Source organism: Pseudopodoces humilis, chromosome 19 (assembly GCF_049639895.1).
Source record: "Pseudopodoces humilis isolate 2021_Gansu_Grassland_sample_001 chromosome 19, ASM4963989v1, whole genome shotgun sequence".
Classification (NCBI taxonomy): Eukaryota; Metazoa; Chordata; class Aves; order Passeriformes; family Paridae; genus Pseudopodoces; species Pseudopodoces humilis.
In genome coordinates, this window is record NC_142218.1 from 9996169 (window position 1) to 10010950 (window position 14782).

At 51.1% G+C, this 14782-nt stretch overlaps 1 protein-coding gene across 1 annotated transcript; it reads left to right on the forward strand.

The window, feature by feature from the left end:
• The first annotated feature begins 797 nt into the window (after positions 1-797).
• On the forward strand, positions 798-14372 carry GATA5 (GATA binding protein 5). The gene is made up of 7 exons (XM_005524813.3): positions 798-1030; positions 1663-2262; positions 4585-4751; positions 10104-10229; positions 11133-11220; positions 12380-12504; positions 13490-14372. Exons 2-7 carry the CDS (start codon positions 1743-1745, stop codon positions 13643-13645), a joined length of 1182 nt encoding a protein of 393 aa, XP_005524870.1. The 5' UTR covers positions 798-1030; positions 1663-1742; the 3' UTR covers positions 13646-14372.
• The last annotated feature ends 410 nt before the right edge of the window (positions 14373-14782 follow it).

Consider the following 14782-nt stretch of genomic DNA (forward strand, 5'->3'; position numbering starts at 1 on the left):
GGCTGCAGGGAGGAGGACCCTTCTCTCGGCTGCTTCCCCCGGGGAAGAGCAGAGCACTGGGAAGCGGGGCAGCCCCGACGGGACGGTGAGGGGCCGGAGCTGCTCTCCGAACGTGGCAAAGCCGCGCTGAGCGGGCACTGCCGGGACCGGCACGCTGCGAGCATCGCCGCATCCTCGGCGGGCCCGTGGGCAGCTTGAGAAAGTCAGGGCGGGCCGGGGGCAGACTGAGGAGCCCCTTCCCCGTAAGGATGGGACTTCTGTCGAAACAGAACCGGAGCGCTCGCTCGGAGCAGAAAACCACCCGCTCTCATCCTCGACTACCAGATCCCCGCCGGGAAGTTTTCGGTGTGTTCCCCAGAGTCTCCCGGAGGCCCGGGGCGGGGGCGCATCGCCTCCAGATGGGGTGCGGGAGCGAACCCCAGAAACGCAGCGGGGCCCGCAAAGGAGAGAGCCACCCCCGAGCCCTCCCCGGGGGCGGGCGGACACCTCCAGCCGCGCTGCGGGGGCGGCCGGCGGGCCCGGGGCGGTGCGGGGAGCTCCGGGGGCCGCGTCCTGCCCCGCTCCGCCCGGCTCCGCGCCGGGGGGAGGCTGCGGGCGCGTCCCCCCCGCCGGGAGCGGGACTTATCCCGTCCCCCCCCGCCAGGACCGGGACTTATCCCGTCCCCCCCTGCCGGGAGGCGCCCAATCCCGGCCGGGACCGACCGGGGCTGCCCCGCCGGCCGTCACGTGGGCCGGTCTCTACCGGGGCCGCCGTAAAGAGCCAGAGCCAGAGCCAGAGCCGCCACTTCCCCGCCGGGCGCAGCCAGGGACGCACCCACGGGAGACAGGGAGGCGGCAGGGGGGACACCGGGAGGGGGCAGCCCCTCTCTTCCAAGGGGTCCTGCTGGTTTGGTTTTTCTCCTGCCTTCCCCGTGAGCTTCATTGTATTTTTTTTTTTTAATTTTTATTTTCCTGGGATTTCCCTGGATGGTCTGAGCACAGCTCCATGCCCCTCCGGCCATGCCCGGCTCCGCTCCCGGCACGCTGCCATGTGAGTACCTGTGCGGGAGGAGCGGGCCAGGGTGGGATGCTCTTGCGGGCTTCGGCGGCTGCAGCCCTCCGTCCGCAAGGAGAGGCCTGCCCGAGGGTTATCGCTCTTTTTGACAGGAAAGCGGCAGCGCTGGTGGCTGGGGGACACCGGGGATGCTCCCGATCCTGGAGCTCTGCCCAGATCCGTCGGGGCCCCGCTTTCGCAGGGAACCCGAGGGGCCGCAGCCGGCCGCTTCTATGCCAACAAGGCCCCGAGCTGCGCTCCAGGCCTTGGGGTTGGGAGGGAAAAAAAAAATTTAAAAAATAATAATAAAAAAAAAAAAAATAAAAGACGGGAAGGGAAATACTATTGGGGAAAAATATTTAATTGTTGAAGTGTTTTTCGGGCCCGTTGGAGGTGCCCAGGAGGGCGGCGGGGAGGGGAAAGGTGCCGGAGGGGTCGCTGCCCGTTCCAAGGAGGTTAATTCTCTCCGTGGCTCAAAGGGAAGTGTAAAGGAAAACAAAACAAAGAAAAAAAATTACAAATTTGAGCCCCCGCTTGAGGCTGGGAAGAGGCGTTTTCGGCGGGGGAAAGGCCGTCGGGTGCCCGGTGTGTGCGGGTTCTCAGCCTGCTGCTCTCTCTTCTCCCTCCAGGTTCCTCTGAGTGAGCCCCTCGGCACCGCCGGGCCGCAGCCGGCCGGGCCCTGAGCAGCCTCCGCCGCCGAGTTCGGAACATGTATCAGGGTCTGGCCCTCACCCCCAACCATGGCCAGTCGGCTTATTCCCACGACTCCAGCAACTTCCTCCACTCGTCGGCAGGCTCGCCCGTCTACGTGCCCACCACCCGGGTGCCCTCCGTCCTCCAGACGCTGCCCTACCTGCAAGGCTGCGAGCCCCACCAGAGCCACCTCGGCAACCCCCCGGGCTGGGGGCAGAGCGGCGGCGAGGCCGCGGCTTTCAACGCCGGCAGCCCCCACCCTCCGTCGGGCTTCTCGTACTCGCACAGCCCGCCGGGCAGCAGCCCCTCGGGCCGAGACGGCGCCTACCAGGGGCCCCTGCTGCTGGGCGGCGGGGGCCGGGAGCAGTACGGCAACGCCTTGGTGCGCTCCGTTAACGGGTCCTACTCCAGCCCCTACCCCGCCTACGTGACCCCCGAGATACCGCCTTCCTGGACCGCCGGACACTTTGAGAGCAGCGTGCTGCACAGCCTGCAGACGAGGCAGGCGGCCTTGCCCGGCCGCAGGTCCACTTTCGGTAGGTGGCCGCCGCCCTTCAGCGACGTCTCGGGGCGCCGAGTGGGAGCCATCCCCATCCTAACCTCATACCCCATCCCAACCTCATACCGCATCCCCATCCCAGCCTCACACCCCATCCCCATCCCAGCCTCATACCCCATCCCCATCCCAGCCTCACACCCCATCCCCATCCCAGCCTCATACCCCATCCCCATCCCAGCCTCACACCCCATCCCCATCCCAGCCTCATACCCCATCCCCATCCCAGCCTCACACCCCATCCCCATCCCAGCCTCACACCCCATCCCCATCCCAGCCTCACACCCCATCCCCATCCCAGCCTCATACCCCTTTGCGTGTCGGTGGCTCGGCCCCGGGATGAGCTGTCCCGCTGGCATCCCCGACGGGAGAGGAGAGGGGGATTTTATCCAAGGATGGGGAGATGGTCCGGGAGCGGGGTATGTGCGGCTGACCCTGGACAGAGGTGGGATAAGGGAGGGCTGTGCTTGTGTGACAAGAAGGGCAAAGACCATGTTTCAAAGCAGAGCAATTCCCCCGGAGGACAGAGAAGCAGAGGCCGTTCAACCCCTTCCCTCCCCACCCCACCACCACCCCCGCGATATCTCCTTCCCACAATATCGACTTTGTGCCTGTGCTTCAATACTTACCCTTGTGTTTAAATTAGCGGGGCAGATTTATAGCTCCCTCCCTTTTAAGTAATTTATTGTGGTAAATTAGTTTATATTTGAACAGACTCCCGGTCTCCTCATTTGCCTTCGCCCAAACAGGTCCGCAGCTGCATTGCTCTGCGGCCTTTGGGGAGACACCGAAAGGCGCTCAGGCGTTGAACAATAAACTTCAATTCCTTTGCACCCACACCGAGAGTCCCTTTAAACTAAGCTCTGAGCAAATAAAGTTTTGGGCTTGATTTAACAGGACTCTCCGTGCGCGGGGTTTATAACCCCGGGGGCACTCCACCAGCCTCCTCCGGCTGTGGTTTGCAAAGTCCTTTAAAAGCCACTTCAAGATCTCAGCCGCGTTATCATCTTTACTGCGGTGAACCGAATTATCTTATCTTCACCCCAAGAACAAAGTTAAAGAAGGGAAGCAGCCCCCTCCCCACCGAGCTCCCTCCCCGGCTCGGCTTTTCCTCCCACGCCGGAGGTGCTGGGCAGCGCTTTCTTTCTAGGGTTTTCTCTTTGTGAAAATCCTTTGCATTGTGCGGGAAAGAATCGTCCTGCCGAGGGAGGTGATCCCTCAGAAATATTTTCTGCACTTTGAATTCGGTGCTTTAGGATCCAGAATAGCGGCTGCCGTCCTCTCTGCCGTTTATTTTTGCTCTTGGATAGTGTAAACTGTCTCAAGTAGCCTAAACTATTACTTTCTTTTTTCTTCTTCTTTTTTTTTCTTTTTTTTTTTTTTTATTCAGTGAATTATTACAAATTTTTTTTTTGCCTTTTCTCTTTACATTTTATTTCTATTTCCCATTTCCCGGTTTTTAAAGTTTTGCCCTTTTTCCTTTTTCTTTCCGTTGCATCATTATTAATCCGATCGAAGATTTTTCAAGAATAATATAACAGCTATTTTTCCTCGTAAGAAAAGAACAAGAAGGATAAGTTCTTTTTTAAAGAGGGTGAAAAACAGTAGGAGTTAAAAGACCGACTCTCGATGGAGAGACATCCTGGTTTCGCTCCGGGCTGCCCATTGCCGCTGAGCCGTGCTCGGGGCAGGGATGGACCGCGGCTGGTGCTCTCGGCTGCTTCCCCGGAGTTTTGTTTTTTTCCCAGCGACGGAAGAAGTGAGGAAGAGCCTCTCTAGCAGGAACTGGGGCCGCGGCCGGTCGGTGATGCTCTCCTGGGGAGCCCGGGATCCCCGCGGGTGCCTGTCCGGCATCTCCCGGCGGGCAGCTCAGAGCCCCGGCCAGAAGCTGGGTGTGTTTCGTGATGGAAATCAGGAAAATCTCCTCGTTTTCCCCCCTCTCCCATTTATTTTTGCACCCTGGGATAACATGGCACTCTCCCGCTGATGACCCTGCGCCTCCCCATCCCAGGGAGACCCCAGCCATGTTCAGCCCTTTTTCCTTTCGGAAAAGGGATTTGAAAGGGATTTCCTTTAGGAAAAGGGAATCGGCGGTCTTTGAACAAGATATTAAAAGATTAAGGTGTGGAGGAAATAAAGGAGTTCGGGTCACACTTTTAGGGTGGAGATAAACCCGCTCCGGACGGGGATGTCCCCTAGTATTTGGGCACAGAGGATCGGAGACCCTCTCCGGCGGGGTCCCGGGGACATCCCCGTGCTCAGGGGATGGTTCCTGACCCTCTCTGCCGGGTGTTTATTCCAGAATACCTGGAGGAGTTCCCCGGGGACGGCCGGGAATGCGTGAACTGCGGAGCCATGTCCACCCCGCTCTGGAGGAAGGACGGCACCGGGCACTACCTGTGCAACGCCTGCGGGCTCTACCACAAAATGAACGGCATCAACCGGCCCCTCAAACCGCAGAAGAGGCTGGTAAGAGACGGAAACCCCGCCGGGATCCCCGGCTGCACCCGGGGCTGGCTGCAGGGCAGGGGCTGGGGGGCTGTCACGGTGCGTGTTGGGGTCTCTGTACTCGTCTTAGGGTCTGTTTGACCCCCTGTTCTCCCGCAGATGAAATGCCAGGACACTCTTGTTGCAGCACAGAGCCGGCTGGGGTCAGGGGGAATGGGATGAAGCCAGAGGGGTTTCTGTCCTGGCACGAGTAGAGGGCAGTGGAGACAGGGCTGAAGGGACTGAGGGGTCTCAGGGCTGCACCAGAGCCGAGCAGGCACAATCACTCTTGCCTGTGGTCAGACCCTGCAGGCTTCTCCTGTCTCTGTTCCTGCAGTGGGTGTTTTGCTTTGTATTCTATTATTATTATTATTATTATTATTATTATTATTATTATTATTATTATTTCCTAGTTGTCCATGCAGACAGACATGGTCTAGGCAGAGCAGTTGAGCAGGGGGCAGGGCTGGTCCTGAACTGGCCCAGTGGGTTTGTGGCTGCTCACAATGGGAGCAGGATGGGGCCCTGCTCTCTGCTGCCTTCACCCTCCTGCCTAAGGGGAAAACTTGAGGTTTGGCAGTTCCCAGTTTCCCTGCTGGTTAAAGCATTAATTCCCTCTGTCAATGTAATGTTGGGCTTCCTCCAGTTGGGATCCCATGGTGAGGGAGGAAAGGAGCATCTTTTTTCTTCTTTTTTTTTTCTTGTGGAGTCGCTTTGGGATGTTTAAATTTGGTGGTAACAGTTTTGGTTTTAGAGCTTGTCATCAGACGCCGTCATTACAAACAGGATGTTTGTTGGATCCATGCTGGGGAACAGCTGGGAGCTCCTTGGGCTTTCACTAGGGGTGTATTCCTGCAGTTATTTTTTTGTATTGCAAAACAAATTATTAGCAATAACCCAAAACTGACAAGTTCTTGTGTATGAAAATCGGTCAGGAAAAAAGAAAAATTGAGATTGAGCAAGATGTTTCATTCTGATTCCGACCCTCGGAAATGTAGCTCTGGATTCGCAAAATTAAATTAGTAGCTCCATGGAAAATCCCTGTTTTGCTCACCACATTAAAATCAAGGCATTTGTGTGAAATATTCAGCATTAACCAACAGGATTTGCCTGTCTCTCCAAAATCCTTCTGTCTCCTAAAATGTGGTGACATTAAATCTGAACCCCCAGTTGCTGCTGTGCCACAAATCTCAGAGTTACGCTGCTGATTTCTCCAGAGCAAACACGACCCGTGCATAGACAGAGGTGCAAACCAGTTCAAATCCTACTCTGCATTTCAGACTGGCATCTGAATGTGCCACTGGATGAATTTCTCAGGGATTTTTGAGCAGCTTTTCCCTGAGGGAATTGGAGACATCTCGCTGCTATTCCGTATTTTATTTCAGCACATGGGAAGAGAGACAGCCATGCATTGCCTGCACCCTGCCTGAGCCTCATCTATAGCACCCATCAGGCATTTTTCAACAAACATTTCAACAAAGTTTTCTGATGGAAAACGCTTCTTTGCAAAATTAAGACCTTTTCTCAGGGATGAGCAAATATAGTTGGGAATTACCAAAGTACTTCCAAACTTTTTAATTATTTTGGCAATAAATACAACAATGATAAAGCTTAAATGAAAGAGCTGATTCTTGTACAGGGGAAGTGTTTTGCTAGGTTTGAAATACTTAAGGGGATTTTGGTTTATGGATTAGAAAAGGGGCTGCAATTTTGACTTTCCATTCTGACTTTGGAACGAAACATTTTGAAACTTTGGGTTTTCCCAAGGATGTGAAATGTCTTGTTGCAACAAGTTCTGCCCTTTTTGGAAGAGGAGGAATCCACTGATCATGGACAAGAAGGTGCCAGCTCTGGGAGCAGAGCAGTGAATGCAGCGGCTCTGTGGCTGTAGGAACAGTGAAATCAGTTTTCACAGTGCAGAGAAATACAGACACAGGAGAGAAAAATGGTCGCTTTCATCCTTAACGTTACGACCTTTGTTCTGTGCATAGACACTGCGCTGGGAGTTATTCTGACTTCTGTTTTCACAAAGCAAAGTCCCCCAGCAGAGAGCACAGCACAGCCCAGATAACACTGCAGGAATGATGTCCTGCAGCTCTGCCTGCTCGTGCATGGCACAGCGAGTGTAGTTTCCACTTCATTTTTTGTTTCCACCTTTTTTTTGAGATAAGGGCAACATCCTCTGCACAGCAGGGACAGCCACTCTGCTCCCGCCCGTGTCTGGATTCAAAAGGCTATGGCTCTCAGCAGAAAGGGTTTGTATTAGAGGAGGACAGAGGCAGCACTTTATTTTAGGCAGCACCTTTTCTAGCTAAAGTTTCTTGGTGTGTTTCACAGGGTGATATCTTAGACCTAGTCTGAAAATCCAGATCACTTTTGAAACCAGGAGCAGCTGGTGAAGGGCAGATGCAATTTCTGCTATTAGGAAGGGAACATGGAGCAGAGCATGAGGGCAAATGCAGTGGCTGTCCTGTGCTCAGCAGCTCCCACACCACCCAGAGCTGAAGGACTAACCTGGAGCTGAATTCTGAAAAAAGCCTGACCTTTTTTACAGTTTGCAATGCGCAGTGGGTTTGGTGACACTTTTGGGGAAGGCAGGGATGTGATGTATCACAGCCCTGGCACAGTCTAATAGGATCCTAGAGCCATTTCATGGTGTGTGCCTTGGTCTTCTTCTGCCCCTCGGTTCTTACTGCTCCCTCATCCTCCAGGGTGCAGGTTTACCCAGAGCTGTAGTAACAAAGGCAAATCTCAGAGGATGCTGCTGCCTTTGGCTCTGAGCCTCTGAGTTCCCCACTTTCAGGAGCTGAGCCCAGATACCTCAGCACACTTCCCTGTAACTTCTTTCCTGTAAACCACAGGTCCCCTCGAATCTGTTGGAAATGAGGGCAGAGAAGCATTGATTAAATCTGGGGTTTCAGTGCCTTTTATTTTTTTTTTCCCCTGTTAAACCCAGTGGTTTCTTTTCCACCTTTGAAAAGGAGGTGAAGCAAAGTCCCTGGCAGCTTGGTCTCCCTCAGAAGGACCTCCCCTGCTGGCTTTGAATTTTTTGGGCTCTCCAAGCAGCTCTCACATGCAGTTAATTCAATAGGCACCAACTCACCATTCCTTGAGCTTATCAGCAGCACTTGGCTGTCAAGCCAGGTCTGTGAAGAGTTTTTGTTAGAGTGTATGGTGCATTTGTATAAATAAACACTGAGCACAATGTTGAAATCAACAACTTCCTAGACAAGGTCAGAAAGCTACAAAGGCAGTGGGGTGGAGGCAGGCAGAAATGCATTTTCTTTCAAGAGAATTTCTGGGAAACCAGCACTAATGTATTGTACCCTCGTCCTTCAGTGAGCAGTGGTAGCCTTGACTGTCTCTTTCTTGCTCAGCTGGCAGGTTGTGGTGCAGGGGCAGGTTCTCATGGGGTTTCTGAGGATTTAATTGTAGTATTGGTGACGTAGGAAGATTTCTTCTCTCCCTGGCTGTGTGAGGAGGAGCCAGCCTGCAGAGTGACTTTCAGGATGGATAGAAGGCACTTGTCACTGTCCCAGAAGGAAGCCCATGAGCAGGGGCAGTGCTGGCAGGGTGGGCAGAGCTCTGGCAGCGCTGGCATTGCCCTTGGGCCACCAGAGCCACAGGTCTCATTGTCACCTCATCTGCAAGCTTCGGGCAAAGCCTCCTGTGAAACAAGGAGAGGGTGTCCCTCCCTCACAGGGACCTGTGCTGGCCTAGAAAATTCGAGACTTTCCAAAGGGCTTTGCACTGGTCTTTCCCCATCTGCAGGCGAGGACAGATTGCAGCAGGCACAGTTATCCCAGGGCTGAGTGGCTCCAAATTCCTCTCTGTGCCCACAGCAGGAATTGGACCTCAGAATCCTCACATCCTGAAGGATGCTCCACACCTCTCTCTGCTCCCATGGGAGCCCAGGCCCCTCCTGGATGTAGGGAAGAGAAGCACAGCCCTGGAACTGAAAGGCTCTAAAGGGCACTGGGTTGCTGCTCCAGGATCTTGCTGTGACACCATGTCCCAAATCAGGGACAAAGATTGTTGTCTCATCCTCTGTGCCAGGCTTGTCAGCTCACATTTTGGTATATTATTATTTTTGCCTGGTTATTTCTTGCAAGCTGAATAATTCCCAAAGTAATGCCATTATTTGCAAATAGTTGCTGAGACCTCTTTGCTGAGTAACGAGTGAATCAAACTTAGGGCATGTCACTTGTGCCTCTTGAAATTCAAAGCTGATCTTTATTTGACTGCTAACCTTGTAAAAACATTTCATTTTTATTCCTCCTCTTCCCACCTCATTCATTATATTGCTCAGTCAGGATATCAAGCAATAATGGAAAAATAAACAAACAGGGAGTTCTTTATTGCCTCCATCACCTTTTGTCTGCCTTTGAGCGGATTCAAAGCAATTTTTCTAGTAGCTGAAGAACATATTTAGACACCTGAATGTGGAGAGCCTGAGATATTACTTATGCCAGAGGTATCTTACACTTAATGAGGTCTTTTATTAAAATAGTTTCAATATCTGGTGCTAAAAGACTCTCAAATGAAATGCCTATTGAGCTGACAAGTCTGTATAAAAAGAGATCTGAATTTTCCAGCGGCTTGGAGGGAAGTTGTCAGAAATTAGTTTGCTACTTCTGCCAGAATATTTTCCTTCTCCATTTGGAATTATTAATGTTTAAGAGCCAGCAATCACTGCACTCACAAAATATGTTGTTAATTAATGTCTGTGGGGTATTTCTACAGCCTGTAAGAGAACAGATTATCTGTGAGACTTGAAGAATAAACCTCCCTGGTCTCATCATGAAGCAGTTCAATTTGGTTCTGCCCAGTTCAGCCAACTGATTCCAGTTGTCTCAACCAAGAGATTAATTGGGATGTTTCTAACTTTAGTGGTAGTTCTGAGTGCAGGAAAACAGAATAGTTCACTTAAAGTATGAATTTTCTTTGTGCATTTAAAGCCCAGCTGGCATTTTCCATCTCTTTCTTCATCTGAGTGGATGTCCTGGAGGAAAGTTCTCTATGCTCTGAGTCCTGATCACTTCCAGCAGATTTGTTGGAAGTTTGTGAAAAGAGTTGCAAGGATATTTGACAGGTTTATCAATCCCAAAAAAAACCCCCTCCAAACCAAAACAAATAAAAAACCCCAAACCAAACAAAGACTTGCAAATTAGAGTGATCTCATTTGAATGTAATTTCTTTGATCTGAATTTGGCTCTTGTGCATGTTTCACATTTTCTGGGAATATGGCGTACTTGGAGACTTCATTTTGATAGGAAACTTCTCAGTTCATCATTCCTGTGTGTGCCCTCACGTGTTTGTTTGCTTGTTTTGAAGTCTTCATCGAGACGTGCTGGCCTTTGTTGCACTAACTGCCACACCACCAACACCACCCTGTGGAGAAGGAACGCCGAGGGCGAGCCCGTCTGCAACGCCTGCGGCTTGTACATGAAGCTCCACGGGGTGAGGAGCACATCCACATCGGGAGGGACCCTCTGGGATTGGGGATCACTGCCCAGCAGGTCTAGGAGATCAGCTCTGGAAGGACCAGCCTCTAGACTGGCCCCAGAAGAGCTGTACCAAAGTCCCATCTCCTTGAGCAGTTAAAAGCTCAGGCTACTGGGGTTCTCCAGGGTGAGGCTGAGGGCATGCTGGAATGCAGAGATGTGGATGCTCTCTCCCTGGAAGTGTCCAAGGCCAGGCTGGATGGACCTTGGAGCAGCCTGGGATAGTGGAAGGTGTCCCTGCCTATTGCAGAGGAGCTGGAATGATCTTTAAGATCCCTTCTATCCCAAACCACCCTAGGATTCCATGAAATGAAATCTTACCAGGCTCCAGTAGCTGGAGGCTGAAGCTTCCCAAACCCAGACTGAGATAAGGAGCATATTTCTTCTCTATATCCTAGTCAAGAATGTGTGAAGGAGGCTTTGGAGCCCACATGGGGGCTGGCTGGTAACATTTGCCCACAGAGGATGGGAGATGCTGGGGACATGACCACCAACCAAAGAGGAGACTCCATCCCTCCACAAAGTCTGAAGCTTCTTTACCCCATGCCCATTCCCTCTAAGCCCTGTAGGCTCTCAGTCTGTCAGTCTGTAATTTAATAGAGCCCCATTGCAAAGGTCACTAATAAATCAGGAAAAGAAAAATAGGAAATAAAGGAAAAAACAAAAATTGTGGGGAAGCCTCAGCTGTTAGCCTTATATATCTTCCAGCCAAGGCCTGATGCAGAGAAAAATAGCTCCTAGTGAAGGACAAGGACTTTAGCTGCTTTGCATGAGCAGCACAGAAATAGGAGAGCAAAATGTGTGGGAAGGAGCTGAATAAAATATAATATTAATGATTCCAAACTTTATGAATGTCAAGGTACCACGACCTCTGGCCATGAAAAAGGAAAGCATCCAGACGAGGAAAAGGAAGCCTAAAAACATTACCAAAGGCAAAGCCTCAACAGGTACAGTGTTATGATCCATCCTGGGGTCTTGGAGCACAGTTCACTTCACAGTGCTTCATCTTCTGAAGAAAATTATGAGAATTAGAAAATAATGAGAATTTTTCCTTGGTGACTGCTTTAGATCTGGGGCCTGTATTTCTGCATAGGCCTTGTGTGATAGGAAGATGTTTGGTGGAAAATCTCAGTGCTGTCATGCTCTTGATCAGGTTCCTCTGGGCTGTGAGCGCCTGGCTCCAGTGCAGAAGTGCTCATGTTTGCACAGATTTGGGCTAAATTGAGTAATAGGAAAAAAAAACACTGCCAGATTGTGAAAGGGTTGCTCCTCCTCCATCAGCATCTTGACAGCCTAATACAAAGTGTTTTCTGACACAGATGTGGTAGAAGGAAAAGAGTATAGTCATGCTGTGAGATGTTGTCTTGGTTTGAAAAGACAAGTGTCTGTTAAGGAAGGCAGGAACCTGCCTTGAAATAGAAAAATATAACCCCTCTGGCCAGAATTATTATAATCTTGAAATCAAAGGGCTCTCAGGAAAAGATATGGGAATAGGAATAACAGTCCTTTACTAGGAAAATTAAAAATGCAGTAGTATAAAGAAAAAAACAAACACAAAAACAAACCACTGACAGATTACAAGCTGACACCCTGTTGGTCAGGGTGTTGGTAGCAGTCCCATTAAATGGTGGCTGCAGTCCTCCTGGAGTCACAGATGTGGTTCTGTTGAAGCAATGGTCCTGTAGAAGGGTGTAGCTTTCCTCTGGAGGTTCAATGGTGGTGTAGATGGGTCTGGTCTCTCCTCTTGGAATCCAGTGGAGACAGGATTACTGTGGTGTTCCAAATCTCAGATTATATCCAGGTAGGAATGCTTGGCTCCTCCTCCTGGGTGGAGCATCTCACAATGGGATGATCTAGTTTTATCAGTCATGCAGTGAGACCCAATGGCCCATTAATAGATGATATCCCCCTGGAGTTATGAGGGATGGGTCATGGAAGGGATAAAGAACACTGCCCTACTTGGTTTTAACAGCTGGTAATAGAATACAGACTTTGGTTACATCTTGCATTGCAACCCAAGACAGATGTCATGGCTGCTGTTAAAATATAAATTTCTTTAAGAGCAGATTTGCATTGCTTCACTGTCCTCTACCAATTGTCTTCCAGGATCCACGACTTCGGCCACTAACTCCCCTTCTTCCATTACCAACTCAGACAGCACGGTCACTTTAAAGTCAGAGCCCAGCACAACCTCACAGTATCCCGGACAAACCATCGTGTCGGTGTCCCAGGTAAGGGACAGGGCCCGGAGCCATGGCTGGCTGGGGTGGATGATCCACACACCTCCATGGCCGCTGTCCTGGGGGCCTTGATGAGGTGGAGCAATTAATTCATTGCACTGTGGCCACCAGCCTGGACTCCCTCAGGCTGAGGGAAGCAGGGAACATGAGACAAGATGCTGTGGATGAGAAAGGTCTCCAGCCTGTTGGCTTCCCATGGGATCTTGCATCCTTCTGTGGAGAACTGGGGTGTCCAAGCTCTGCTGTGGCTTCAGTGCAGAGCTGAGTTTAATTCCCATCTCCCGCTGTGAAAACACAACATTGTTGAGTTGAAGAGATCAGCCCAGGGTGGAATCCTCTGTAGCTCCCAGGAAAAGGCTCCCTGGGCATGTGTTATCAGCATCTTATAGTCCTAAGGTGCTCAGAGAGCACGGAGCTGTGAGGCTGTCAGAGGCCCCTCCTCTGTCCCAAGCTTTTCCTAGGGGCTGGTTGTTATTTCACCTTGATATAGGGAGAAAAAGGCTCTAAATCTACCCACACATCAAAATGTTGTGGCCCAACACTGTCTTTATGCTGAGTCTAAGCCCTCCCTGGACATGTGTGTATGGAGGGGAAGCTTTAGCCCCTGCACCCAAGGGCCTGGTGCAGCACTGCTTACACCACGTGGGAGAGGGGATTTTTGTTTGAAACCGAGAAATCTGCTTTGTGCTGTGCTCTGAAAAAATACACACACACCTAAATATCTCCAAACTGGACATATCCAATCACTGAATAAATGCAGACGGGCCCTGGCACACCTCCTCTCCGCCTGGTCATTGTGCTTGCAGGGGGTGCAGCACCCTTCCTGCCCGGCTCCAGACTGCTCTGAAGGGAGCTGTAGCATCAGGGATAACCCACCCTGCTCACAGCCCATCCTGGTCTACCTCTGCCCTACAACAGTGGGCCTGTGGTTGATGACAGGCCTCCTAACACCTCTCTGCTTCCCTCCCCGGGGCAGGCACAGAGCCAGTCGGACGAGGCGCTGGCTGGCGGCCACGGCGAGTTCAAGTTTGAGCCCGAGGACTACAGCTTCTCCCCCAGCAGCATGGCCCCGCAGCCAGGGCTGAGCGTGCCCCTCCGGCAGGACTCCTGGTGTGCCCTGGCCCTCGCCTAGGAGCCCCCAGCCTCCAGCAGAAAGCCTCGGGACCAATGTCTTCAGCTGTCGACGGGCAGGAGGATGAGCTGCCCCAGCGCCTCGGGACTGCGAGGGGTTGAGACACAGGACAGGTTTCTCTTGGAGGATGCCCATGGAAAATGCCAGCTGCATGGGGCTGGGGTGACCCCACTGTGGCACCAGCTCCCCAAAAAGCTCATCCCACTCCAGAGCGACCCAGGGCTGCCTCCCCAAGGCCGGAACCCTGGGGCCGCCTCCGTTTTCCTGGGGAAAGCCTTCCTCCTCTGACATGAAACCAGCAAATAAATGCATCCCAGAATCTATGTTTATTCGCAGTGATTTCTCCCTCCTATGACTCCACTGTGTGCAATTTATTCCACTTTCCAATAAAAGACTGTAATAACATGGCACCAAATAACTTAATTTTATTAAAATGTAAGCTACATGGCCTGCCTTATGTTTTATTGGCCACAACAGAAAGAAAAAAGAAAAAAAAAAAAGAATGGTTGTTTTAAACATTTACTGTTTTATATTAAAAACTATCATCTCTATAGAGTGTTAGCTTCTGAAGCGTTTTGCATATCAACACTGAGCTGATGAGTCATAGATGAAATAAACACGCTGCTCTTCCTTTTCCAGCTCCAAACAAAGAGGTTTTTATTATTATTTTAGGCAAATGGCATGACAAAAATGGTCAAAACCTCCCAATAATAAAAGAATACTGAAATGCTGGGTTTTTCTTTTGTATTTCCTGATTGGAATGTTGTCAAGTCTGAGCATTAGAAAACCAGAAATTAATCCTCCAAAACTTAAAAAAAAAGGCTTGAGGGACTGAAAAATAAGGGGTGTGTTGGAGGCGTAATTGTTTGAATCCAGTTTTGGGGATGTTTTGAGTGGAGGATTTCCAGCTTTCAGCATACAGAGCAGATTGCTTTTTAATTATTTTAATGAAGGCCAAGTAGAAAACTCTTTCTTGGAGCTGAGCTGTAGCAAAAAATCTTCAGTGATGCAAAACCCACACCACACTTCCAAAAGCTGGCAGCAGCGTGTTTCTGCAGCATCTCAGAAGTGGGAAATGGAGGTCCTGTAAGTCCCAAGGATCTTGGGGATGAAGAATAAACCCTACTGAAGAGGAGA

What these genes read in the sequence shown, in the direction of transcription:
- GATA5 (XM_005524813.3), top strand. Translation starts at nt 1,743, where the DNA reads ATGTATCAGGGTCTGGCCCTCACCCCCAACCATGGCCAGTCGGCTTAT. An exon ending in TCAAACCGCAGAAGAGGCTG is followed by an intron (nt 4,752 to 10,103) that starts GTAAGAGACGGA and finishes CTTGTTTTGAAG; the next exon opens with TCTTCATCGAGACGTGCTGG. An exon ending in CCATCGTGTCGGTGTCCCAG is followed by an intron (nt 12,505 to 13,489) that starts GTAAGGGACAGG and finishes TCCCCGGGGCAG; the next exon opens with GCACAGAGCCAGTCGGACGA.